Source organism: Chiloscyllium punctatum, unplaced genomic scaffold (assembly GCF_047496795.1).
Source record: "Chiloscyllium punctatum isolate Juve2018m unplaced genomic scaffold, sChiPun1.3 scaffold_518, whole genome shotgun sequence".
Classification (NCBI taxonomy): Eukaryota; Metazoa; Chordata; class Chondrichthyes; order Orectolobiformes; family Hemiscylliidae; genus Chiloscyllium; species Chiloscyllium punctatum.
Window position 1 is genome coordinate 29,398 of NW_027310252.1, and position 27,454 is coordinate 56,851.

General features: G+C 50.8%; 1 protein-coding gene across 1 annotated transcript; it reads left to right on the top strand.

Moving 5' to 3' along the window:
- Positions 1–7,398: 7,398 nt before the first annotated feature.
- Positions 7,399–26,698, top strand: prdx5 (peroxiredoxin 5). The gene is made up of 6 exons (XM_072567556.1): positions 7,399–7,569; positions 21,002–21,136; positions 22,229–22,360; positions 24,891–24,929; positions 26,062–26,126; positions 26,502–26,698. Exons 1-6 carry the CDS (start codon positions 7,480–7,482, stop codon positions 26,605–26,607), a joined length of 567 nt encoding a protein of 188 aa, XP_072423657.1. The 5' UTR covers positions 7,399–7,479; the 3' UTR covers positions 26,608–26,698.
- Positions 26,699–27,454: the final 756 nt, after the last annotated feature.

Consider the following 27,454-nt stretch of genomic DNA (forward strand, 5'->3'; position numbering starts at 1 on the left):
GGGGCCTTGGCTCCTTTGGTAGTCCCCAGACCTTCTTGAAAATCTTCCTTGAATTTGATTAGGACTTCACTCAGGCAGCCATTTTCTATTCGAAAAATGTTGAGCCAATCTCTGTCAACCTTTCTCAACCAATTTCACCCCATCAAGCTTGGGCCCGAAGCCTTTTACAATTATCAGTGGCAAATGAACCAACTAATTCTCATGAGAGACAGGAACCAAAGTTGTCCCCTTAATCTGTAAAGGTCCCGCAATCCAGGTTCTCAGTCTAGCCAAGGTCTTAAAGGTTGGAATCCAGAACAAATTTTGTTAAGGATTGGTTCTGCGATCGCTGAAATGGCTGCACCGGTATTAACCTCCATTACGGCAAAAGTGAGGACTGCAGATGTTGGAGATCAGAGTTTAGATTAGAGCGGCGCTGGAAAAGCACAGCAGGTCAGGCAGCATCCGAGGAGCAAAATTAGAGGATGCTTGGGGTTGTAATATTCCTTAACCAAATCTGCCAACTCTTGAAAGGTTTTAATGGCCGGGAAACTTAGGCTCCAAATAACCAAAAAGGCTGCAGGTCCACACGCTGTCAGGAGGATCACTCGTTGATTTTCATCTGCCCCAATGTCATTTGCCTGGGGAAAAAAAAACATATTCTTTCTCTACGACGGGCCCAGTTTTCGATGGCAAGGTCGAACAAGTCAAGATTCCCAAATAATAGCATGATGCCAGAAATGCTTACCCCCAACTCAAAGATGACTTACGAGCGAACGTCTTCAGGAACATGCTCTCGTTGCCACTGAAATAACTCCACAGAGGCTGGTACCCCCCTCAATCTTTATTTACACTCAGAGAGTCCTTGACACTGGTCCAGCTCCCTCAGAGCCAGCTCTCAGAGCGAGCAGAACCACTGACGCTGCTGCTTATTTTGTTTCTTCTTTCCTGTTTATTTTTTTTTCCCCACACTACTGCCTGACAGCGGTAATGCTTATTTTACCCCCAGCACCCATGTCGTGTGACGCTGCTGTTTCTATCTGTCAGCCAGGGCTCCCTGACTGAACCCGGTTAACAGCCCCAATCAGGAACTCATATTCTATGAGGTCCACTTGGCTGCATTGGCTTGGTGAGGAAAGACTGCAGAAGATTGGGACTTGGTGGAGGGATGCAGAGGGGCGATTTGATTGAGGTGTACCGATTTGGGAGGGGCCTGGAGAGAGTGGATAGGATAAAGACTCAGCTCCTCTGCCGAGATGCTGGGTGGGGGGGAGGGGGCAGACAAATTTAAAATGCTTGGTAAAGAGCAATGATGAGGCAATTTTTCTTTCACTTAGAGGTTGTTAGCTTATCAGATATTGGTTGACTTTGTGGGTTGGTCGTTTATTTCTGATAGAGTTGGGGATTTGCCAGGCCACAAGATTTGTAGATTGTGCTGAATACACAGTGTCTCATGAGTGCCCACAGTTTTTGAGTAACTAGATCTTTTCGAAATCTGTCCCGTTTAGCACAATGATCGTTCATTTTCCCATTCACTTACGGGACATGGGTTTTGCTGGGTGCGCCAGTATTTAGTGCCAGTTTCCCTAGTTGTGTCGGTGAGGCAGTGAGCTGCCTTCTTAAATCGTTGTAGTCACAGAGTCACAGAAACAGACCCAGATATCCCAACCCAATCTAGTCCCACCTGCCAGCACCCGGCCCATATCCATCCAAACCCTTCCTATTCATATACCCATCCAAATCCCTCTGTTGTTTTGACTTTTCTTTCTCCAAACTTCCAAAACAATGCAACAGCATCTAAAATAGTAATTGCTCCTCCTGAAATTCAAGGAAATCACCTCCAGCTCCTAAAATACCTCAAAGAAACTTTTCCCGTCCTCCATCTTGGATTACCCAGAATCCTTCCACCCGCTGTAGGTTGACCCACAATGCCCATAGAGAGGGAATTCCAGGTTTTTGACATTGAATGAACAGGGATACATTTCCAAATCAGGGTAGCGAGTGGCACGGAGGGGAACTCACATGGGGAGGGTTGGTGTTCCCATGTATCTGCTGCCCCTTGTCCCTCTAGATAGAAGTGGCTGTGGGTTTGGAAGGTGCTGCCTGAGGATCTTTGGGTGAGTTTTAAATTACTTACAGTGTGGAAACAGTCCCTTCGGACCAACAAGTCCACACCGACCTGCCACCCACCCCCCCTACATTTATCCCTTCACCTAACACTATGGGCAATCTAGCACGGCCAATCCACCAAACCTGAACACCTTTGGATTGTGGGAGGAAACCAGAGCACCCAGAGGAAACCCACGCAGACACGGGGAGAACGTGCAAACTCCACACAGTCAGTCGCCTGAGGCGGGAATTGAACCCGGGTCTCTGGCCCTGTGAGGCAGCAGTGCTAACCACTGTGCCACCAATGAGTTGCTGCAGTGTGCCTTGTAGATGGGACACACTGCTGCTACTGAGCGTCGGTGGTGGAGGCAGTAGGAATTTGTGGCTATGATACCAATCAAAAGGGGACTGCTTTGTCCTGGATGGTGTCAAGCTTCTTGAGTGTTGTTCGGGCAAGTGGGGAGTATTCCATCAGACTTGTGCTTTGTAAATGGTGGGCTTTGAGGGGAGTCAGGAAGCGTGTGAGCTGCTGTAGGTTTCCCAGTCTCTGCCCTGCCCTTGCAGCCACTGTGTTCATGTGGCGAGTCCAGTTGAGTTTCTGGTCAATGGTAACCCCCAGGATGTTGATAGTCGGGGGGGGGGGGGGGGGGAGGTTTCAGCGATTGTAACACCATTGGGAATGACAGATGAACAGTGCCGCCCAACACAATGGAGAATATCGTCAGTGTGAAGACCAGACTTCACCTCCACATCTGCGGTGGTCTCTCTTACCAATACTGTCATGGATGGATAAATCTTCGACAGGCAGATCAATGAGATGAAGTCAGTTTCCCCTCACCTCCTGCCACAGACCCAGTCCAACAGTTATGACCTTTAGGTTTTAGATGTAGGTTTGCTCGCTGAGCTGAAAGGTTCATTTCCAGACATTTCGTTATGACCTTTAGGGCCTGACTAGCTCAGTCTGTAGTGCCCGCCCACTCTTGGTTTCAGTCCCCCATTCAGTATACCCTCTGCACCTTTACCACTCTCAACCCTTCATCTAAGTGGTGTTCAGCATGGAAGGGCACCGACACATTGGCCAACGCTGGGTGGGACCGCCTGGGTAGTCAGTAGGAGGTCTCCTTGCCCGAATTTGATCCGATTCCATGAGATTTGATGGAGTATTAGGTCAATGTTGAGGATTACCAGGCCAACTCTCTCCCAGTTCAAAAGCACTGCGCTGCCACCTCTTGGGTGCTAATGGTATTGATTGGGACATTGTCTGAAAGATAGGATTTCACGAGAAAGTTAGCGATCTCATCTGTGAGACAGTTCTCTCAGTGCTGGCAGAAGAGCCCCAGGTGTTAGTAAGGAGAGTTTTCCGAGGCTATGGTGACTGTTGAGAATATAGGAGGCATAGTTATTACATTGACAGTGAGGAAGGTTATTTCAGACCAGTACAATGGGATCATGATCAGATGGGCCAATGGACCAAGGAGTGGCAGATGGAGTTTAATTCAGATAAAGGAGAGTTTTTTTTTGCAGTTTGGTAAGACTTACATCCATTAATAGTAGGCCCCTGGGGTGTGTTGTTGAACAGAGGGGCCTAACATGCAGGTTCATAGTTCTGTGAAAGTGGAGTTGCTGGTAGGCAAGATAATCAAGAAGGCACTTGGTACCCTTGCCTTTATTGGTCAGTGTATTGAGTATAGGACATTGGGAGGTCATCTTGCAGCTCTACAGGACATTGGTGAGGCCACGTTTAGAATACTGTGTGCAATTCTGGTCACCCTGCTATAGGAAGGATGTCGTTAAACGAGAAAGAGTACAAAATAAATGTACAAAGGTGCTTCCAGGAAGGTTTGAGTTATAAGGAGTGGCCGAGTAGGCTTGGACATTTTTCCCTGGCGAGTCGGAGGCTGAAGGGGTGACCTTATAGAGGTTTACAAAATCATGAGGGGCAGCGACAGTGTGAATAGACAAAATCTTTTTTTCCCAGGGCAGAGGAGTCTAAAACCAGAGGGCATAGATTTAAGGAGAGAGGGGAAGGATTGAAAAGGGACTTGAGGGGCAACTTTTTCACGCAGAGGGTTATACATGTCTGCAATGAGTTGCCAGAGGAAGTGGGGGAGGCTGGTACAATTACAATATTTAAAAGGCATCTAGATGGGCACATGAATAGGAAGGATTTAGAGGGATATGGGCCTAGTGCTGGCAAATGGTTCTAGATTGGGAAGCCTGGTTGGCACGGACATGTTGGACCGAAGAGTCTGTTTCCATGTTGTACAACTCTTTGACTGCAGGGTCACATTGTCTTAGGGACCATATGGCTGCTCTCGATAGAGAGAGAGAGAGGAGGAGGAGCAGGAGATGACTGGTGGTGGTCTAATATGGGGGTCACCGTGCCCGAGAGTCCTTCACGGTAATCTCAGCTGGTGTGTAAATTGGACGCAGGCTGTTGGCATCGCTCCCATTGCAAACTGACCAACCAGACAACTGAGCTAACCAAAGGGCGGGTGACTGAGGTGTCAGTGGGGGAGCACTTTGGGGCCAGCAACCATAATTCTATTCATTTTAAGATCGTGATGGAAAAGGATAGACCAGATCTAAAAGTTAAAGTCCTAAATTGGAGAAAGGCCAATTTTGACAGTATTAGGCAAGAACTTTCCAAAGCTGATTGGAGGCAGATGTTCGCAGGTGAAGGGACGGCTGGAAAATGGGAAGCCTTCAGAAATGAGATAACAAGAATCCAGAGAAAGTATATTCCTGTCAGGGTGAAAGGGAAGGCTGGTAGGTTCAGGGAATGCTGGATGACTAAAGAAATTGAGGGTTTGGTTAAGAAAAAGAATGAAGCATATGTCAGGTATAGACAGGATAGATCGATTGAATGCTTAGAAGAGTATAAAGGAAGTAGGAGTATACTTAAGAGGGAAATCAGGAGGGCAAAAAGGAGACATGAGATAGCTTTGGCAAATAGTATTAAGGAGAATCCAAAGGGTTTTTACAAATATACTAAGGACAAAAGGGTAACTAGGGAGAGAATAGGGCCCCTCAAAGATCAGCAAGGCGGCCTTTGTGTGGTGCCACAGAAAATGGGGGAGATACTAAATGAATATTTTGCATCAGTATTTACTGTGGAAAAGGATATGGAAGATATAGACTGTAGGGAAATGGATGGTGACATCTTGCAAAATGTCCAGATTACAGAGGAGGAAGTGCTGGATGTCTTGAAACGGTTAAAGGTGGATAAATCCCCATGACCTGATCAGGTGTACCTGAGAACTCTGTGGGAAGCTAGAGAAGTGATTGCTGGGCCTCTTGCTGAGATATTTGTATCATTGATAGTTGCAGGTGAGGTGCCGGAAGATTGGAGATTGGCAAACGTGGTGCCACTGTTTAAGAAGGGCAGTAAAGACAAGCCAGGGAACTATAGACCGGTGAGCCTGACCTCAGTGGAGGGCAAGTTGTTGGACGGAATCCTGAGGGACAGGATGTACATGTATTTGGAAAGGCAAGGACTGATTCGGTATAGTCAACATGGCTTTGTGCGTGGGAAATCATGTCTCACAAACTTGATTGAGTTTTTTGAAGAAGTAACAAAGAAGATTGATGAGGGCAGAGCAATAGATGTGATCCATATGGACTTCAGTAAGGCGTTCAACAAGGTTCCCCATGGGAGACTGATTAGCAAGGTTAGATCTCATGGAATAAAGGGACAACTAGCCATTTGGATACAGAACTGGCTCAAAGGTAGAAGACAGAGGGTGGTGATGGACGGTTTTTTTTCAGACTGGAGGCCTGTAACCAGTGGAGTGCCACAAGGATCGGTGCTGGGCCCTCTACTTTTTGTCATTTACATAAATGATTTGGATGCGAGCATAAGAGGTACAGTTAGTAAGTTAGCAGATGACATCAAAATTGGAGGTGTAGTGGACAGCAAAGAGGGTTACCTCAGATTACAACAGGATCTAGACCAGATGGGCCAATGGGCTGAGAAGTGGCAGATGGAGTTTAATTCAGACAAATGCGAGGTGCTGCATTTTGGGAAAGCAAATCTTAGCAGGACTTATACACTTAATGGTAAGGTCCTGGGGAGTGTTGCGGCTGTACAGGACATTGGTTAGGCCACTGTTGGAATATTGCGTGCAATTCTGGTCTCCTTCCTATCAGAAAGATGTTGTGAAACTTGAAAGGGTTCAGAAAAGATTTACAAGGATGTTGCCAGGGTTGGAGGATTTGAGCTACTGGGAGAGGCTGAACAGGCTGGGGCTGTTTTCCCTGGAGTGTCGGAGGCTGAGGGGTGACCTTATAGAGGTTTATAAAATCATGAGGGGCATGGATAGGATAAATAGGCAAAGTCTTTTCCCTGGGATCGGGGAGTCCAAAACTAGAGGGCATAGGTTTAGGGTGAGAGGGGAAAGATATAAAAGAGACCTAAGGGGCAACTTTTTCACGCAGAGGGTGGTACGTGTATGGAATGAGCTGCCAGATGAAGTGGTGGAGGCTGGTACAATGACAACATTTAAGAGGCATTTGGATGGATATATGAATAGGAAGGGTTTGGAGGGATATGGGCCGGGTGCTGGCAGGTGGGACTAGATTGGGTTGGGATATCTGGTCGGCGTGGACAGGTTGGACCGAAGGGTGTGTTTCCATGTTGTACATCTCTATGACTCTATAAACCCAATGCCCCATCCTGAACCGAACAGGTAAGGACAGCAGAAATGAACCTGTGATTTTTTTTTGATAAATTCACTCAGCTTCACTGAATGAGCCAGCATTTATAGCCCATCCCTAGTTGCCCTTAAGAAAATGGTGTTAAACTGTAAACCCACAGTGCCATGAGGGAGAGAATTCAGGGATTAATGTTGATAGACTAGTATTATTAATCAGATTAATGTTAATAGCCTGGTATTACTTGTAAGAGTACCAAAATTAAGATTAATGTAAAATAATCTTATTAGGTTAGTATTAATTAATTCCAGCTACAGTGGGTTTCGAACCACTGACACTCGAGATGGCGTGTCCAAAGACGTCATCGTCAGCTCCCTCTCCACAGAACGAAGCTAGTGCGCATGCTTTATGTCAAGTCATTGTCACTGGACGGAAAATGCGCATGCTCAATACGGTCTGGGTGACGTTCCGGGCGGGATCCGGCAGACGAGCATGCTGTGACTGCCGGACCCGGTCTGGCAGCAGTACGCATGTCCGGTGCCGGCACCAGGCCGGCCGGTGGCAGCGCGCATGTTCGGTGTCCAGTCATCCTGAGTGAGCGGGTGGGCGGTGACGTCATTGGCCGCGGCGGGGGCGGGGCCGGGCCGGTTGCCAGGGGTGACGGCGGCCGTTGCGGGGAGGAGGGCTGGGATTATAGATGGAGGGCGGTCGCTGACGGCGCTAGATAAAGGCGGCGCAATGAGCCAGCTGTACCAGAGGCTTTGCGGATCGGTCGGCAGGAGCTTGAGGCACATTCACCGCGTTTCAGCCGCAACCATGCCCATCAAGGTCAGAGGTTAGGGGTCAAGTGGGCTGCATGAAGCTAAGGGAGGTCACTTTGACCTCTGACCTCCCTATGGCACCTATCTGCTGCTGGGGGAGGGGCTTGGTGTTGGTGGTGGGTATTGGGCAAGGGGTGTTTGGCAATGGGGAGAGGGGCTTGGGTTGGTGGTGGGTAATGGGGAGAGGGGCTTGGTGTTGGAGGGTAAAGGGGTGTTTGGCAATGGAGAGAGGGGCTTGGGTTGGATGGGCAAGAGGTATTTGGCAATGGGGAGAGGGGCTTGGGTTGGATGGGCAAGAGGTATTTGGCAATGGGGAGAGGGGCTTGGGTTGGATGGGCAAGAGGTATTTGGCAATGGGGAGAGGGGCTTGGGTTGGATGGGCAAGAGGTATTTGGCAATGGGGAGAGGGGCTTGGGTTGGATGGGCAAGAGGTATTTGGCAATGGGGAGAGGGGCTTGGGTTGGATGGGCAAGAGGTATTTGGCAATGGGGAGAGGGGCTTGGTGTTGGAGAGGGTAGAGGGGTGTTTGGCAATGGGGAGAGGGGCTTGGGTTGGTGGTGGGTAATGGGTGAGGGGTGTTTGGCAATGGAGAGAGGGGCTTGGGTTGGAGGGTAAAGGGGTGTTTGGCAATGGGGAGAGGGGCTTGGTGTTGGAGAGGGTTTTTGTTTAAAGTGGGGATGGTGCTTGGTGGATGAAGGGCAGGGTTATTTGGTGATGAGGGGGAATGGAAAGGGGTTTGGGTATATTTGGTGATGGAGAGAAAGGTTTGGTGTTGGAGAAATGTTTGTTGATGGGGTGGGTGTTGTGTGGGGGTGTTTGTCAGTGGGGAAAGGAGGGGAGGGCTGTTAGGGGAAGCAATAGTGGGGCTGGTGATAGGCAGGAGTTTTGTTATTGGCGAGAGGAGGGGGTAACGGGAGCAATGGAAAGGGAGTTTGGGTGTATTTGCTTAAGGGGTTGGGTTTTGGTCATTAGTGTGGTGGAGGGGGAGTTGTTTTGGGGGGTCTGTGGGTCAGCAAGTTTGCAGATGACACAAAGGTTGGAGGTGTTGTTGACAGTATAGAGGGCTGTTGTAGGCTGTAGTGGGACATTGACAGGATGCAGAGATGGGCTGAGAGGTGGCAGATAGAGTTCAACCTGGATAAATGCGAGGTGATGCATTTTGGAAGGTTGAGTTTGAAAGCTGAGTACAGGATTAAGGATAGGATTGTTGGCAGTGTGGAGGAACAGAGGGATCTTGGTGTGCAGGTACATTGATCCCTTAAAATGGCCACCCAAGTGGATAGGGTTGTTAAGAAAGCATATGGTGTTTTTGCTTTCATTAACAGGGGGATTGAGTTTGAGTCGTGAGATCTTGTTGCAGCTCTATAAAACTTTGGTTAGACCGCACTATTATAGGAAAGATGTGGATGCTTTGGAGAGGGTTCAGAGGAGGTTTACCAGGATGCTGCCTGGACTGGAGGGCTTATCTTATGAAGAGAGGTTGACTGAGCTCGAACTTCTTTTTTATTGGAGGAGAGAGGACCTAATTGAGGTATACAAGATAATGAGAGGCATAGATAGTCTCTGGCTATCGACTCTATTTCCCAGGGCAGAAATGGCTAACACGAGGGGTCATAGTTTTAAGCTGGTTGGAGGAAAGTATAGAGGGGATGTCAGAGGCGGGTTCTTTACACAGAGAATTGTGAGAGCATGGAACAAGAGAGAGAGCGATCCCCTTGCTGTCAGCTCAGCTGCACCCAGTTCCTCAGTGGGCACCATAGCCTAGACCCATGTTAACCACCTGTCTGCCCCCCTATCTCTGCCATGGCTGTTCCTCTAACCCTGCCCACTGCCTTCCTGCCTGCCCCCACCCCACCACTAGTGTCTCCTAACAGCAGGCTCAATTGCACTCACTTCAGATTTAAAATAAAAAAAATACTATTCAATCTTCCCTTTCTTTCTTTCTCCTTCTGTCTTCTCACTTTTTGTCCTCTGCTTCCTCTCCCAAGGTGAAAGTTTTTTGCATTCGGGAAACCCTTCTTCCTCCTCCCTTCCCGGCTCCCATCTTTGACTCCTCCGCCAATGTCTTTCCTGCCCTCCCTTCCGACGATTGACGTTTAGCCAACTTAAAATTCCAGTTCGTTAAGGCAAGCCTTTGCCAGTGTAAGTTCCCCCTTAGGAATTTAACCTCGAATCAATTGAGCTGAGCGCTATTTTTAGGGAATCTGATCCGGTTGCAAAAGACGTTTGTCGTCTCTTGCAGTCAATGAGTTAACATTTATGCTCTGGTCAGATCTATCAAATACTGGATTAGTGGTGCTGGAAGAGCACAGCAGTTCAGGCAGCATCCAACGAGCAGCAAAATCGACGTTTCGGGCAAAAGCCCTTCATCAGGAATCTCTATCAAGGCTAAATTCAAGGAGGGAAGGGCTTGCGTTTTTTTTTTATTTGGAGCCTTTTCAGCTACCCAGGCATGTCCCAGTAAGCATTCTGAACAGGAATCTTGAACCGTATTGAAATCTGATGCCAAAAAAATGTTGGAGTGGGGGTGTGGTGTTGAAGACATTGGAAGTGATTGTATTCACAGGGGTACTGACTGACTAGGAGAGAGAGAGTTTCAAAGAATCCACATTCAGCAGATAGATTAGGTAAACAGCAGCAAAAACAAAACCACAGGTACACAGGCGAATGTTAAGAGTTTAAATCCATTCAGTATTCTAACAACAGTAGTGTCGAAACTGTTACGAAACCAGCTGGTGCATGTGTTCAGGCTTCTGTACCTTCTCCCGTGTATCTATAGTGAGTGTTTGCGAAGGTTGGTTTAAAATCTGACCCACTAAAAGCAAACTGATTAGAGATTAGATTACTTACAGCGTGGAAACAGGCCCTTCGGCCCAACAAGTCCACACCGACCCGCAACCACCCAGACCCATTCCCCTACATTTACTCCTTCACCTAACACCATGGGCAATTTAGCATGGCCAATTCACCTAACCTGCACATCTTTGGACTGTGGGAGGAAACTGGAGCACCCCGAGGAAACCCACCCAGACACGGGGAGAATGTGCAAACTCCACACAGTCAGTCGCCTGAGGTGGGAATTGAACCCAGGTCTCTGGCGCTGTGAGGCAGCAGTGCTAACCACTGTGCCACCGTGCCACTCTGCTGGAGAACTTCCAAGTCTAGCAGCACCTGTGCAGAGAAAGCAGTTAACATTTTGGGTCCAGTGAACTTTTCTTTTTCCTAGCTTTTTAAAAGTCTCTCCAGTGCTGGAGAGGAGAGACTTTCCACTTAATCTCCATTCTGTGTTTTTTTTTATTATTTGACTCCTTCTTCTATCCAAAGCAGCGGTGAGGCAGACTTGAATTTTAATAGCGCCCGGCTCATCCCCAGAATGCTTTGCAGCTGCAGGCGTCGTTGTAAAGCGGCGGGGGTGGCCCCAATTATGCATGAGCTTGCTGCGCACACTGGGCTAACGATGCTGGCCAAATGTGAGAGCAAACCACTACAGATGCTGGGATCTGTACTGAAAAGTCTAAAAAGCGTGCTGGCAATCACAGCAGGTCAGGCAGCATCCAGAGAGAGTCCAGATGACTCCTCGTCAGAGCTGAAAAGGTGTTGCTGGAAAAGCGCAGCAGGTCAGGCGGCATCCAAGGAACAGGAAGAAGGGCTAATGCCCGAAGCGTCGATTCTCCTGTTCCTTGGATGCTGCCTGACCTGCTGCGCTTTTCCAGCAACACCCTTTTTCAGCTCTGATCTGCGGTCCTCACTTTCTCCTCCTCGTCAGAGCTGACTAGATGTGATGTTTTCCTGGCTCGGTTTTCTAACCCTAATCCTGAGCAACTCGATTCCCAAGCCGCTGATAGCTTGTGCGAGGTAGATGTATACCTGCCTCCCCAGACTTGGGAATAGGATCTGTTTCCAGTGTTTGTTGGTGGACACCAATGCTGTTTGTTTGGTATCAGATCGGGTTGTTTGTTCTTCATGGAGCCTGGTAGCTCTGGGTAAGCCACCTCACTGCACTGGGGCATGCTTCCGACAGTTCCCAACTGCAGCTTTTTAAAAGGCACCTGTGCAAGAGCATTTTGAGCTGTACCGTGGGTCTGCTCTTGACTAAGGGGTGTTATCAATCTACAGCAGCGCTAATTGGGGAATCTACAAGACTACACGATTTTCCCCCTCTTTCCCCCATCCCTCAGAAAGTGGGGGAATGTGAGACCCCCTCCCCCTCCCCCAGGTAGTGTACAAGATGAATCGTATATTTTCTGGGGGGACTTCAAGACTAGGTGGCACATTTTTTTTGTAAGGTGAGAGGGGAAAAGATTTTAAAGGCATGCAGGGGCAACATTTTTGTTTTACACAGGGCGTGGTTCGCGTGTGGAATGAACTTCCCGAGGAAGCGGTGGTTGCAACGTTTTTAATTTAAAAAAAACCTTTTTTTGGATAAGTACACGAATAGGAAAAGTTTGGAGGGAAGTGGGCTGAGCGCAGGCAGCTGGGACTGGTTTAGTTTGGGACCGAAGGGTCTGTGTGCCTCTAGCACCTTGAAAAGGGCTAGGGGCAGAAAGCTGGATAAACACCCAATGGAGAAGGGAATAGATGGAGGAAGGGGGGGGAGGGTGTTCTGGGGTGAGGGGCAGAGCTTTTTATTTTAACCCCCCATGGGTGGGGGTACTGGATGATTGGCACATCAATCATTTGCGTCCTCTCCGGCTTCCCACCTTCTGAAATGGAGAGCATTCAGAATTTGGGGAAGGGGTGGGGAGGATTGTGCTCTCCTCCCACCTTAGGACAATGGGTTTTCGCGAAATGTGACTATCGCTGTAGCTTTCTGATTATCTGCATGACTGAGTCTTATCTGCAGTTTGTATATAGATCAATCAAGATAAAGATCTCAAATATAACTATTGGGAGGAGTAAAGTGAACTAACTCCGTACAGTATCCCTTAATTCCTTTACCTAGCAAGTATCTATCACTCCCAGATTGATCTAGCATCCAACACTGTAATGTGTATCCAAATTCCATCCCATAACTACTGAGGGTGGCGCAGTGGCTCAGTGGTTAGCACTGCTGCCTCACAGCACCAGGGTCCCAGGTTCAATCCCAGCCTCGGGCGACTGTCTGTGTGGAGTTTGCATAGTCTCCCCCGTGTCTGTGTGGGTTTCATCCGGGTGCTCCGGTTTCCTCCCACAGTCCAAACCTGTGCAGGTCAGGGTGAGTTGGCCGTGCTAAATTGCCCACAGTGTTAGGTGCATTAGTCAGAGGGAAATGGGGGTTACTCTTCGGAGGGTCGGTGTGGACTGAAGGGCCTGTTTCCATGCTGTAGGGATTCAAATCTACTGTGTGGGTCGAGGGGAGGGGGGGGGGGGGCTAGGTGACCAGAGCCGGCTGAATGGCCTCCTTTATTACTCCCCAACGGTTCCACTCGAGATCTTTTTAACCCTGACTGGATTCCCCAAAAGCTGTAGTTTGGATGCAGACTTGCAGATAAGGCTGACTCGTACAGACGCCTAGAAAGCGACAGTGATGGTCAAATCTGGCAGAGTGTCGGACTCTGGAGCCTGTGACCCATCCTCCTCCACTCAGCCTCCTATCGAAGGCAGTCACGTCTGCTTGTGCCATTACCCCCTGCTCCTTAATCCAGCCTGGGAGAGAGGGCTGCAGTTACCTATCCTGGGCACAGTGGGCATGTGCACGCTGTGTGGTTGGGAGGGTGGGTGGCAGAAATGCAGAGATGTGTGAAATCTGAAAGTGACATCGCAATCCGACAGTGTGGAAGCAGGCCATTCAGCCCATCGAATCCAAGCCAACCCTCGGGAGTATCTCACGCAGACATATTGACCACCACCACCCTCCTATCCCTGTTACCCTGCATTTCCACAGCTAGCGCACCCTAACCTGCACATCTTGGACACTATGGGACAATTTAGCACGGCCAATCCACCCTAACCTGCACATCTTGGACACTATGGGACAATTTAACACGGCCAACCCACCCTAACCCGCACATCCCTGGGCACTATGGGACAATTTAGCACGGCCAATCCACCCTAACCTGCACATCTTGGACACTATGGGACAATTTAACACGGCCAATCCACCCTAACCTGCACATCCCTGGGCACTATGGGACAATTTAGCACGGCCAACCCACCCTAACCTGCACATCCCTGGGCACTATGGGACAATTTAGCACAGCCAATCCACCCTAACCTACACATCCCTGGGCACTATGGGACAATTTAGCACGGCCAACCCACCCTAACCTGCACATCCCTGGGCACTATGGGACAATTTAGCACGGCCAATCCACCCTAACCTGCACATCCCTGGGCACTATGGGACAATTTGGCATGGCCAATCCACCCTAACCTGGACATCTTTAAACATGTTGGTCTCTGTACGTGAGACAGAGAGAAATGCTACATCAATTCTGTTTTTTTTGAATTCCGTCGCATTTGCTACGGAATTGCTTGAGTGAAATATTAAGACTGGTGTTCTTGCTTTCTCGCCTTTAAATGCGTGAAAAAACTCTCCCAGCAACGGATGGTGCATATGGGTTTGCTGGCTTCTAGAAGGGTTCAGGATGACTCGAGGGGCTGAATGGCCTGTTGCTGATTCATAATGTGTGTGTGTTTAAATCTCTCTGTGAGTTCCTTCTCCAAAACTGTGCAATACTGCGGTCTCCTTACCAAATCACAACTGAGATTTCGAGAACTTTGTCAAGATTTCATCATTGCCTCCTATTTCTTTTTAAATTTTTATAGAAGCTATTCTCTCTCCTTTTTTGTGTGTGTTGGCTCAGCTCTCTGGGCTAGCCACCTTCCCAGGGTGTTGCTCTCCAGTCCCACCCTCCCCCCACCCGGGCTAGCTCGAGATTCCGCAGTGATTGGCCTTCCGAACAATGGGCTCCTGTTGTCTGTGCCTGTGTTTCCCACAATCCTCGTGTTCCCTGTTTTTGAACTTCCACAGACTACTTTTCTCAAATGTGTCCTCCTTCTGTGCTCCCTCCTCTCTCGGACCAAGATTCTGAGCTGGAATGGCGAGGAGGGGGATAGAGTGAGTGATCCTAACAGTTGTGTAGTTACTGGACCTCTCTGACCAGAGCTCCCCCCCCCCCCCACTTTGGACTAAGTTGCCTAGAGCATTTTTACTAGCCTTCCGAGTGTAATCCTTCCCCCTCCCTCCACCTTCCTCACCTCCCTGACTCTCCAAACCGACAAAGCAAATCACGACGCAACCTTTTGTCAAAAGAAAAATTCTTTCCCTGCAGTCTCGCCCCCATCAGCTCCTGCATCACCTCTTCCTCCCCACTTTTTCATCGTTGGGCTTTACCTCTGCTGTCCTCCCTCTGTTAGAAGTCCATCCGTGGAAAAAGGAGCCAAAACACTGTATGGAATGGTCTGTGAATACATTGCCAACTTCACAAAAAAGGTTAGACACCCAGAAAGGAGTTAGACACCATACAGCCGCAGAAAAGACCCTTTGGCCCACCAAGTCTGTGCTAACCTATCGACACCAATCCAGCACCAGTGTCCTCAACCAGGCCAACATCCCCAGCATGGAGGCACTGACCTCCCCTCGAGTGCCTGCGATGGGGCTGGGCACGTCGTCCGTGTGATTGACACGAGACTACCAGCTCGAGTGTGTGTGCGCGTGTGTGTGTGCCACCCTTCTCCCATGCCCCATGTGTAACAGAGCCTGTGGAAGCCCCATCAGTCTGTACAGCTACCTACAGACCCCCTCCCCCCCCAAGAGTAGGAGAGAGTCACCCTCATTTGTGAGGGGCCACCGTTGACTGACAGTATTCCTACATTCCTGTTCTAGACCCCGAGCCTTGTGTTATGACATTGAGTGCTTACCCACGTACTCTAGAGGTTTCCTCTCAGTACTGCCATCCCAGTACATCACATCGCACTGTAAATGTTTGCTATAAATTCTGTTAGGATTGAGCCCTCCACATCCACCTGATGGAGCGTCACTCTGAAAGCTAGTGTGCTTCCAATTAAACCTGTTGGACTATGACCTGGTGCTGTGATTTTTAACTTTGTACACCCCAGTCCAACACTGGCATCTCCAAGCCATCTTAGGAACAGTGTTCCAGACTCCCTCACCAGCCTTCGGGTGTAAAACCGTTTTTATTGCTTCAATCCAGTCAACCTTTTGAAACTTTGAAATTGTTCCTCGCTCGGTGTTGACCCTTTAACTTCAGAGACTAGCTGCTGTCTATTCTCTTCTCCCCCCCACCCGTCCTAATCTTATCCACCTCTGTTGAGTAACCACTGTGCGTGTGTGTATTGGGGAATGGCTGGGATACTCCCAGTTCAAACAAACATTTTCTCCAGCCAGTTAGCCTGAAAAGCGCACACACCAGCCATTGTAGTTGGGCCAACTCACTATCCCAAATCCGATACAGTTGACTGAGTCAGCAGTTCCTAATCTCTGAGCTCACCTGGTTATCTCTTTCTCTTCCTCCCCCCCCCCCCCCCCCCCTGCCCAGCTGCAGTTTGAGAAAACTGCCTTGTCACCCTCTGTTTCTGCGCCTTGTACTTGTGGGACGGTGGGGGGGGTGGGGGTGGGGAGTTGGGTATTAATCTCCCGTGGTCACACGAGAGAGGCGGGAGGGTGCCGAATGTGTCACCTCAGGCTGAATCAGTGTTTTCTTTGTGGAAACTGGGTGGATGCTATGGCTGTGCTAATGTGGTATTGCACAAGATGGATTTCCCAGGCGTGCCTCCCACAGGAGACCGGGAAAGAAACTGATTTCGCCATCGCTGAATTTCCCCTTCCTTCTCTTACAACACTTGCTCTTTTCTTCTTTTTTTTTCTCTTCTTTTTTTCACCTTTCTCATTTTTTTGTCTCCATTTTCTTTTTCTTTTCCTTTTACACTTTCTCTCTTTCTTTATTTTTCTTTCCCGCGTTCTCAGCCAATCTTCTACCCACATTGCTCCTGTTCCTTTTCTTTTTGCTCTGTGACCTACAGCTTTGTCACCCAACAGCCTTGAGAGGAATATATCAAACACTTCCTAGCAATCCATGTCTCCCCCGTTAACAACAGGGTCATACTCCCAGAGTTTGTTTTTCTTTCCACCTCTTCAATAAACACCAGTGAGTCAGTGAAAACGCTGACTCTTCTGAAATCTGTGCTGTCTCTTGCTAATCAATCCACCTTTTCTCACCTCTGCACCCCCCCCCCCCCCCCCCAAAAGTGATTTACTAATTCCGTCCTGAATAATCATCCCTGTCGCTGGCATTAAATTGGTCTATAATTGCAGGCACAACTTTGGCTGCCTTTCGAATTTGCCCACTCTCATTGCATCTTTGTCTCCAATGTGTTGTCACCTTGTCTCGGACTCTCTGGGATTTGAACAGACCCTCTCGGTGCCGGTACTGAGGGGATGCTGCTCTGTCAGCAATGTCCTCTCCCAGCTTTCTCTGGATGAAGACGCTGAAGTGCAGGATGTGTTTCTTCTCCCCGGGGCCCTCGGGCTGATTATTGTCCAGAGGCGACCCCGAATTACAAATCTGCTCCCCGTGAGGATAGGGGGGGGGGTCCAAATCGAACCAGCCGTGGTTTTCTCTGAGCGGGCTGGCTGGCTCTACCGATGTTCCCTGTCGGGCTTCACAATTCGAGTCCTAGAGATGTACAGCTTCGGCCCGACCCGATATCCCAACCCAATCTAGTCCCACCTGCCAGCAACCGGCCCATATCCCTCCAAACCCTTCCTATTCATATACCCATCCAAATGCCTCTTAAATGTTACAATTGTACCAGCCTCCACCACGTCCTCTGGCAGCTCATTTTGGGTGGCACAGTGGTTAGCACTGCTGCCTCACAGCGCCAGAGACCCGGGTTCAATTCCCGCCTCGGGCAACAGTCTGTGTGGAGTTTGCACGTTCTCCCCGTGTCTGTGTGGGTTTCCTCTGGGTGCTCCGGTTTCCTCCCACAGTCCAAAGATGTGCAGGTCAGGGTGGATTGGCCATTGCTAAATTGCCCACAGTGTTAGGGGAGTGGGTCTGGGGGGGGTTGCTGTTCGGAGGGTCGAAGGGCCAGTTTCCACGCTGTAGGGAATCTAATCCCGGGCCTCCTGGCTCAGTAGTGGGGAAACGACCACTAAGAGCTTCCCGGAACCTGGCAGCTCGATGAGCATTGTCTGCTGTCACTCGAGGCTGGAGCGATCGGCACCTGACAACTGCAGATGCTAAGCCGGTGACGGGTGCTACAGAAATGCAGAGGTGTTTGGGGGAACAAGGGTCTGATTTCTGCGTCTCCTGCATAGCTTTGGAAAGCAGGGGTGGTGGGGGGGAAAGCGAGTCTGACTGAGGGGGGCCCATTCGTCTCCTGTACCCATGAGGCGAGGTTAGACTGACTGGAACAAAGTCGAACCGTTTAATTCCCAGAAATGGAAGATAAGCCCATTGGAGGGGCCACGCCTGATGACTGTACAGGGTGTGGGAAAGCCGCAATCAGAGCAGTTAGCGCAACACACGGCGATATGACACCGTGCTATCTCACATCTTTGTTCCTCCTTTTTCTGTCTCCTGTTCTGATTGCGCTCTCTGCCCTATGTCCCTCAATCGCCTGCACTGTTTCTTGTTAAAAGTGACTCCACGCACCCCCCCAGCCCTCCCCAAACAATCCCTGAGTGGGTTGTGACAACAATCAAGTTACTGTGCGACTAGCGGACTGACTATGCAGCACACGTTTTGCCCTGTCCTTCGCGGTGTGCGGTGGCCCGAACTGCACACAGTGCTCTGCACGTGATCTAACCTTGGTTTAGAAATGTTCAGCATGCATACTTCCTTGCCCCGATGCCACTCTTCCTGAAGCTGAGTGGCCATGTGCTTTGCTAACCCCTCTCCAATACGTCCTCCCTCTGGCAAAGAGCATAGCGCAGGAGCCCTGCCTCCCTCAGTCACTGCACACTCTGCTGTTCAGTCAGCATTGCCCCTCGCAAGCGAACCCATCTGCCAACAGGGGTGGTGGTATGGTGGCTCAGTGGTTAGCACTGCTGCCTCCCAGCACCAGGGACCTGGGTTCGATTCCAGCGTCCGGTAACTGTCTGTGTGGGGTTTGCACATTCTCCCCGTGTCTGTGTGGGGTTTCCTCCGGGTGCTCCTGTTTCCTCCCACAGGCATAAGATGTGCAGTTTAGGGTGGATTGGCCATGCTAAATTGTCCCATAGTGCCCAGGGATGTGCAGGTTAGGGTGGATTGGCCGTGCTAAATTGTCCCATAGTGCCCAGGGATGTGCAGGTTAGGGTGGATTAGTCAGGGGTAAATATAGAGTAATAGGGGAATGGATTTGGGTGGGATAGTCTTCAGAGGGACAGTGGGCGGAAACTCTCGGTGGGGAGAGGCAGAGGGCAAGGAGTCTCTCTCCTTCTTCCTGACAATCTCACCACAGGCAGCTTGCTGCTTCCTCTTGGTTACACCAGCTCAACGTCCTTGAAAAGGCACTGTAGAAATCTTAACACTCTTGTCCTCCCCCTCCTTCCACTGGCTGAATCGATCCTCACCAGGCACGGGGTTATTGAAGCAGCAGTCAGACACCAATCGGCCAGGATCTGCTAGCACGGTATCCGAGGGGCTGAGTGGCCACCGCCACCTCTTGCTCTCGTTCCTCTCCTTTGACCTGCCTTGCTCAGCCTTCTGTGACCTTTAAACCCTGAGTCTGCTCTTGAGTCCTCCCCTCTCCACGGGGAGCTAATCGTTTGGATGTCAAGGCCCAGTATCTGTTGCCTGTCCCTAATTGCCCCTGTTTGGGGGGGGTGGGGGGGAGGTGGTAGGGTGGAGAGAGTGAGCTACCATCTTGAACTGCTGCAGCGCATGTGCTGTAGGGACAGCATCGCAGTTCTGTGAGGGAGGGCCAGGAGGTTGACCCACTAAAAGAGCAGCGATTTATATTTCCATGTTTTAAGTTCGGCAGGGAGGGGGTACTCGGCTTGTTCCTGGAGTCTGGAGCACAGGACCAAACCACAGCACACCATCCCCTCCCCGGGAGCTGGCCATGCAGATGAGGTAGTTTGTTCCATGATGCCTTCTCCAGTGGCTGTGCCTGCTCCCCAGTGTTTTGCCAGTCCTGGATAAACATGTTTGTCAGATGTAGCCTGGAGACTGATCTATCTGGCCAACAGGCAGGTTCCACTTCAGTCCTGGCTGGGGAATATTTGCTGAAGTGTGTCTGTGTGGACCAGAAGGGCAAACCTTTTCAACCGAGGGAGTTGGGTGTATGCAACGCACTGCAGAGGAAGTGGTGGTACAATTACAACATTTAAAAGCCATGAGACTGCTGCCGGTTGTTCTGCTCTAAGGCACGTTTGTGAATTTGCTGTTAACGCAATTGATGAATTGGGGGATGCTGTTGCAAAAGTGTGAAATTTTTAAACCATGTGTTAACTGTAACGTGATTACTTCAACACTTTCAGCGCTGTTTCTAAAGCACAATTTTTCCTATAACACAGGGTTGCACAAGAACACCACCATCACGCTACAGACAAAGTACTGTACATGGATAGAAAAGGTTTAGAGGGATACTGACCCAATGTGAGCAAATCAGAGGAGCTCTGTTCAGGGTACCTGGTTTAAGCTGGACAGGGGTTCAGAAGCAATTTACTAGGTGGTTTCTGGGTATGGGAGGTTTGCGTTAGAAAGGTAGGCTTGGGACTGTTCTCACTGGAGGTAGGGAAAGGTGACCTTTTATAGAGGGTTATAAAATAACAAGCAGTAACAGATAGGGTTAATGGCAGGTGCCCTTTCCCTAGGACGGGGGATTTCAAGATGAGGGGACACTGCTGTAAGGCAAGAGGAGAGAGACTTTAAAAGACACAAGGTGATTTGAGTGTGGAATGAACTTCCTGGGGAAGTGGTGGATGTGGATACAGTTACAACGTTTAAAAGACATTTGGAGAAGGGTGTGAATAGGAAAGGGTTTGGAGGGATATGGAGCAGGCAGGTGGGATGAGTTTAGTTTGGGATTACGGTTGGTGTGGGTGAGTTGGATTGAATGGGCTGTTTCCATGCTGTATGACTCTTTTGGATCCCAACAAGTGACCTGTGTCTCTGTGTGTGTGTATATAACAGAGGCGTGGATAGTTGGAGTCTTTATTTCTCCCCCAAGGTGGAAATGTCATGTGTCATAGAATCCCTATAGTGTGGGACCAGGCCATTCAGCCCATTTGAGTCCACACCAAGCCTCCAGGCCCACGGTAACTAACATGACTCTGCTCACTGCGATCTCCTGAGCGGGTTCCCCCCATTTCGAGGGGGGAGTTGGGGACGGTGGGAGGTCCAGCGATGTCCACAGCCCAGTTAGTTGGCTGGAGGATGGGGGGGGGGGGGGGGGGAGAGGAGGAGATTAGGTTCAGGAGCTGACACTGTGTGGGAGTGACCCCCCTCCCCCACCCCCCCCCCCCCCTCAAAGCTCACAGTTTTTCGTGTTTGTGCCTCGAAATCCAGGTCGGGGATAAGCTGCCCGCTGTGGACGTCCATGAGGGAGACCCTCACTCCATCGTCAACACGGCAGAGCTCTTCAAAGGGAAGAGGGGGATTCTGTTTGGAGTTCCTGGGGCGTTTACTCCAGCATGTACGAAGGTGAGGAGCGGTTCGTGAGTCACCAGTGTTGTAGCTCCGTTACGCCCTCTCTGCCTTCCTGTGTGTCTTTGTCCTCTAAATGGGTGCGGAACTCTCCAGAGCTTCCTCCCACCCCAAAACATCCTTCACCTTCCTTACAATCCTCCCAAAATAACCTGCCACCAACGCCATGTCTTCAAATGCGCGATTGCGTGTGCTGGCACCATGCACAGCAAGATCCCGCTATGGCGTGGGCATCTAATCCTGTGGCGATCCCTGAAGAATGTGTGGAGTGTTGCGTTCTTGTAGACAACGTGGCGCTAACCCTCACCCTGACTTAAATTAGATTCCCTACAGTGTGGAAACAGGCCCTTCGGCCCAACCAGTCCACACCGACCCTCCGAAGAGTAACCCACCCAGACCCATTTCCCTCTGACTAATGCACCAAACGCTACAGGGCAATTTAGCGTGGCCAGTTCACCCGAACTTGCACATCTCCCACAATCCAAAGGAAAGAGCTGGAAATGTGTTGCTGGAAAAGCGCAGCAGGGCAGGCAGCATCCAAGGAGCAGGAGAATCGACGTTTCGGGCAGATTCCTGATGCCCGAAATGTCAATTCTCCTGCTCCTTGGATGCTGCCTGCCCTGCTGCGCTTTTCCAGCAACACGTTTTTTCAGCTCTGATCTGCAGTCCTCACTTTCTCCATTTGGAGGGAGGAAACCCACGCAGACACGGGGAGAGTGTGCGCACTCCACACACAGTCGCCCGAGGCTGGATCGAAACCTGGCTCCCTGGCACCGTGAGGCAGCAGGGCTAACCACTGAGCCACCGTGTTGCCCCAAACTAGGGTGCAGTCCCTGATAGAAGGGTAAGGGGCGGGCAGGGGGTAGCTGCAGTGTCTGGGAGTGTGGTCAGGAGGCTCGATAATCGGTTTCCCCATTCCCCCACTCGGGGAGCAATTTGCGCCCTCCTCTTCCCTCCCCACCCCCTGACTTTTATTTTTTTTTAAACACTCTGCCACCTCGTGTCGGATCACTGTCTGCAGTGTGAGCCCCCCACCCATCTCTCTCTCTCTCTCTCTCTCTCTCTCTCTCTCTCTCTCTCTCTCTCCAGTCTCACCTGCCCAGCTACATTGAGAAGTGTGAAGAGCTCAAGAAGAAGGGCATTGAGATCATTGCCTGTATATCCGTCAACGATGCCTTCGTCATGAGTGCCTGGGGCAAGGACCAGAAAGCTGATGGCAAGGTAATAAAAACTCAAAAGGTAGAGGGGCAGAGTTAGGCCATTCGGCCCATCACCATTCGATCATAGCTGACCTGCTCCTTACCCAACTCCCCCTCCATTTTCATGCCTTCTCCCCCATATCCCTTCAACCTATTCCCGTTTTTAAAAAATCTATCTAATTCCTCCTCCTTTTTTTTTTTTAAAAAACTTCTCTCCACCACTGCATTCCACAGACTCGCAACCTTTTTGGGAGAAGCACTTTCTCCTCCACCCCGTGGTTTTTAAAATGTGCTGCCCCTTCTCCTGAGGCTACGACCTCTCGTCCTAGAATGCCCCACAACCGTTCCACGTCTCTCTCTTCGTCATCTTGCACACCTCCGTTTGATCAAATGCGAGAGGCCAGAACTTATTATCCCAGCATGGAGAGGGTGACAGTGCTGAGTTCTCGAGAGAAAAGAGTGGCGGGGGGGGGGGGGCGGAGGTGATTGTGACTAGCTTTCTGTTCAATCAGTCCGAAAGTTATTCCGATCGTGACTCTACTCCCTGAGCAGAGAGTGGTAACAGCATTTATCGCACTAATGTACACACCCCATTGTCTCACAGACCTTTTGTATCTCCCTCACCCTCTCTCCTCGTCCCAGTCTGTTTAATATTCCTGAGCTCTCCTCAGTGCAGAGGAAGAGACTCAATCAATGGTGCTCTGTCATCTCCATCGATAAGGGATACTGTTCCACTCTTGATCCCACTTTGGTTTGATTTATTATTGTCCTGTGTACCTGGGTACGGTGAAAAGTTTTGGTTTTTTTTATTGTTGCGTGCAATACAGGCAGACCGTCCCCTACAAAGTGCACCAGGGTGATCGAACAGAACGAGGGGTACAGTGTTACAGCTGCAGAGAAGGTGCACAGGGAAGGGAGATCCATGTTTAAATTTGAGAGGTCCATTCGGAAGCCCGAAACCAGCGGGGAAGAAGCCGTTCTTGAACCTGTCCGTCTGTGTGTTGTGAGCTTCTGCCTGGCGGCAGAGGGTGGGGGAGATTGTAACCGGGATTAGAGAGGGCTCTTCGATGATGTCGGCTGCCTTCCTGAGGCAGTGGGAGGTGTAGATGGAGGCAGTGGTTGGAAGGTTGGGTTTGTGTGATGGGGTCAGGTTCCCCAGAGTCCACGGCAAGTGTCCACGGGATTACTCTTTACTCGTACAGCGCGGAAACAGACCCTTTGGCCCAACCTGTCCATGCTGACCAGATATCCCAACCTAATTTAGTCTCATTTGCCAGCATTTGGCCCGTATCCCTCCAAACCCTTCCTATTCATCTACCCATCCAGATGCCTTTTAACTGTTGTCACTGTACCAGCCTCCACCACATCCTCATTCCAAACACGTACCACACTCTGAGTGAGAAAGTTGCCCCTTGGTTCCCTTTTTAAATCTTCCCCTCTCACCCAAAACCTATGCCCTCTAGTTCTGCACTGCCCGACCCCAGAGAAAAGACCTTGCCCTATTTATCTTATCCACGCCCCTGATGATTTTATCAACCTCTCTAAGGTCACCCCTCAGCCTCCGACGCTCCAGGGAAAACAGCCCCAGCCTGTTCAGCCTCTCCCTGTAGCTCAAACCCTCCAACCCCGGCAACATCCTTTATAAATCTTTTCTGAACCCTTTCAAGGGATCAAGGAGTGTGGTCCAGCATTCTGCTGTATGTCTTTAGCAGAACCATTTTGAGACTGGCAGGAGCCAGGGCAGTTTGAGAGAGCTTATAAAATGCGAAGGGGGTGAGACCAGGCGGGGGTGAGGGAGGATGCTTCCCCCCACCGCCCCCCCCATTCCCCCAGCTGAGGAGGGGATCCCAGGCAGGAGGGATCCGGGTGAGGAGTCAGCCATTTGAGACTGAGGTGCAGAGTAATTCCTTCATGTGCAGGGTGGGAAATCTTTGGAATCGTCTCCCTGGAGGATAGTGGGGAGGGGGAGTTGCGAGACGATTCGGGTGGTAGGGGGAGCAGGGATCGGTTGTACGGGTTGGGGGGGGGGTGGGGGGTGCGGGAAGGTGTGTATGTGTGGTTGGAGATCTGGCAGGTGTAGAGGAAGTGGTTCAGGACTGGGATTTGCTAAATTCTCAGGCACCGATGTGGGGGTGGAACAGGTAAAATGGAGTCAAGGTGGGAAATCAGCCCTGATCTTGGAAGGGGCTGAACGGCCTTCTGTTCCTGCACCCCCCCCCCCCCCCCCCCCCCCCCCCCAAAAAAAACAGATTAATGAATGAACAGACATCAACACGTTCACCATTTTCTCACGGGCTGACTGAATGGAAGCCTGTTTGGCTGGTCAACTGTGGTAGGCATCACACCTGCTTGTATCCCCTTTCCCAGTGTTGTTGGTGGGGTGGGGGGGGGTGCAATTGTGGCTTTCCCCAATGGTGACGTGGGACAGTACCTCTCTCTGGGGCTTCAGAGTGGGAGCCTCTAGCTAAATGCTCAGCCTTTTCGGAGGGAGAGGGGTGTGATGCGGTACTGAAGGAAGCTAATTCTCTGATACTGTTTCTCCCCCCCCCCAGGTGCGAATGCTGGCTGATCCTTGTGGGACATTCACACGGGTAAGTTGAACACTCCACCTCCCTTTGTTCCCATGGTGTGGGGGTCACTGGGCCTAGCATTTATCACCCACCCCACCCCCATCCCTCATAGCCCCCTGGAGTGGGGGGGGGTGGTGAGCTGCCATCTTGACCCACTGCAGTCTTTGTGCTGTGGCTTAGACCCACAATGCCCTGGGGGAGGGAGTTCCGGGATTCTGACCCAGCCACACTGATAGATTTCCCAAGTTGGGATGGGGAGTGGGGAACTTGCAGGGGGGTGGTGTTCCCCTGTATCTGCTGCCCCTTGTCCTTCTGGATGGAAGTGCTCATGGGTTTGGAAGGTGCTGCCTGAGGATCTTTGGGTGAGTTTCTGCAGTGCCTCTTGTAGCTGGTACACCCTGCTGCTACTGAGCGTCGGTGGGCGGGGGGGAGAGAGAGAGAATGTGGTTCCCATCATTTGGGGGCTGCTTTGGCCCCGGATGATGTCGAGCTGCCCCCATCCAGGGGCAAGTGGGGCGTATTCCCTCGTTCTCCTGACTTGTGCCTTTGTAGATGGTGGGACAGGCTTCGGGGGTGGGGGGGGGGGAAGTTACTCCCTGTGGGATTCCCAGCCTCTGAGCTGCTCTTGTAGCTGCTGTGTTTATACAGGTGGTCCAATTCAGTTTCTGGAGGATGGTAACTGCGTGTGTGCGTGCGTGTGTGTGTGCCCCCCCCCCCCCTGTAAATTGTGTGGGAGCCCAGTGAGCTGCAATATGGCAGCCACCCTTCTGTGGAGAGCTTGGTGATGACTCTGCCTCTGACAGAGCGTGAGAGAGGGAGAGAGACACACTCCTGGCCCTCTCCCTGTCCTGTTTGTCCATTGACAGCTCTGCCAAGTGGAAAGAGGCAGCTTCAGTAATCTATGTGGTGTGACCCAATGCTCTGGGAAGGATAGCTGGGATTGTCACTCCATCGTCGACGGCTGAACGGTCTCCCACGCTCCGAATGTCTCTTGTCAACCAGGAGGAGCTGGTTCTCTGAGGGGCTGAGTGAGGGTTGGCTCTATCTGTCTTGGCGGAGGGGGGAGGGAGAACTCCCTTTTTTTATTCTCCCCCCCCCCCCCCCCCACCCCAACCTGCATGGATTAACCTCTCCCCTTTTCCCCCACCCACAGGCCTTGGGTCTCGAACTTGATAAGGAGCCACTTATCACCGCACTGGGGACCAAGAGGTGCCAGAGGTAGGTGGCAGCATCTGTACCCAGGGGTGGGGGGGGTGTATCTGCCCCCTGGAGCCTGGGTTTCCCGGTTACCCCCCCCCCCCCCAATCCTCCGAGTCTTTGACCGAGGGCACTAGAGCCAACCCAGAGCTGAAATCGGACAGGAAGACCAGCCTGGCTCACTCTCTACCCACCCTGAGACTAACCAGAGTTACTGAAGGGAGAAATATTTCACCCAGTGCTCTTTCCCCCTCCCTGTCCTGGGGAGTGTTTGATGGGGTGGGGGGACAGTGTAGAGGGAGCTTTACTCTGTATCTCCCCCTGCACTCTCCCTGTCCTGGGGAGGGTTTGGGTACAGGTCAGTCCTGTTAATCTGTCTCTGTCTGTCTCTGTTAGGTTTGTTATGCTGCTGGAAGATGGAGTGGTGAGAGAACTGCAGGTCGAACCAGATGGTACTGGCATCAACTGCAGTCTGGCCTCCCACGCTCTGAAACTCGTCTGAGACCCTGTTGTTGCCACTGCTCACTTCAGCTCAGACCCTTTTCATATCATGTGAATGTAATCCTTTAATAAACATATTTTAACTGGATAAAGTCTGCTTTGTCTTCGTCTGTGTGTCTCCTGACCCCTGAGTTTCCAGCCTGGTCACAGCACTGGTTAATCACGGAATCCCTACAGTGTGGAAACAGGCCCTTCGGCCCAACCAGTCCACACTGACCCTCCAAAGAGTAACCCACCCAGACCCACTTCCCCATATCTATTACTCCACATTTACCCCTAACTAATGCATCAAACCTGCACGTTCCTGAACACTATGGGACAATTTAGCACGGCCAATCCACCCTAACCTGCACATCCCCGGGCACTATGGGACAATTTAGCATGGCCAATCCACCCTAACCTGCACATCCCTGGGCACTATGGGACAATTTAGCGTCTCCAATCCACCCTAACCTGCACATCTTTGGACTGTGTGGACAAATGTGCAAACTCCACGCAGAGAGTCACCCGAGGTTGGAATTGAACTCAGGTCCCTGGTGCTGGGAGGCAGAAGTGCTAACTTCTGTGGCTATTGTCTACTCCACCAGCTCAGTGGGAGGGAGGGGGCTTTGAGCAGAGTCCACGTGTCCGTTCAAGGTCGCGATAGCTTTCTGATCTGCTGGGGAGTTGCATGACAGTGTCCATGAGGAACGACCATCGCTGCCATGTTCATGTAGGTGGGCTGGAGGGGGCCATCTTGGGCAGGGTAACAAAGAGTCCCTTCTGTGCCCCTCCCCCCGGGAGATGATGGATGTTTGGAACTTTCCCCTCCCAGAGAGAGTTGCCATGGAGCACCTCCCAAGTCAGAG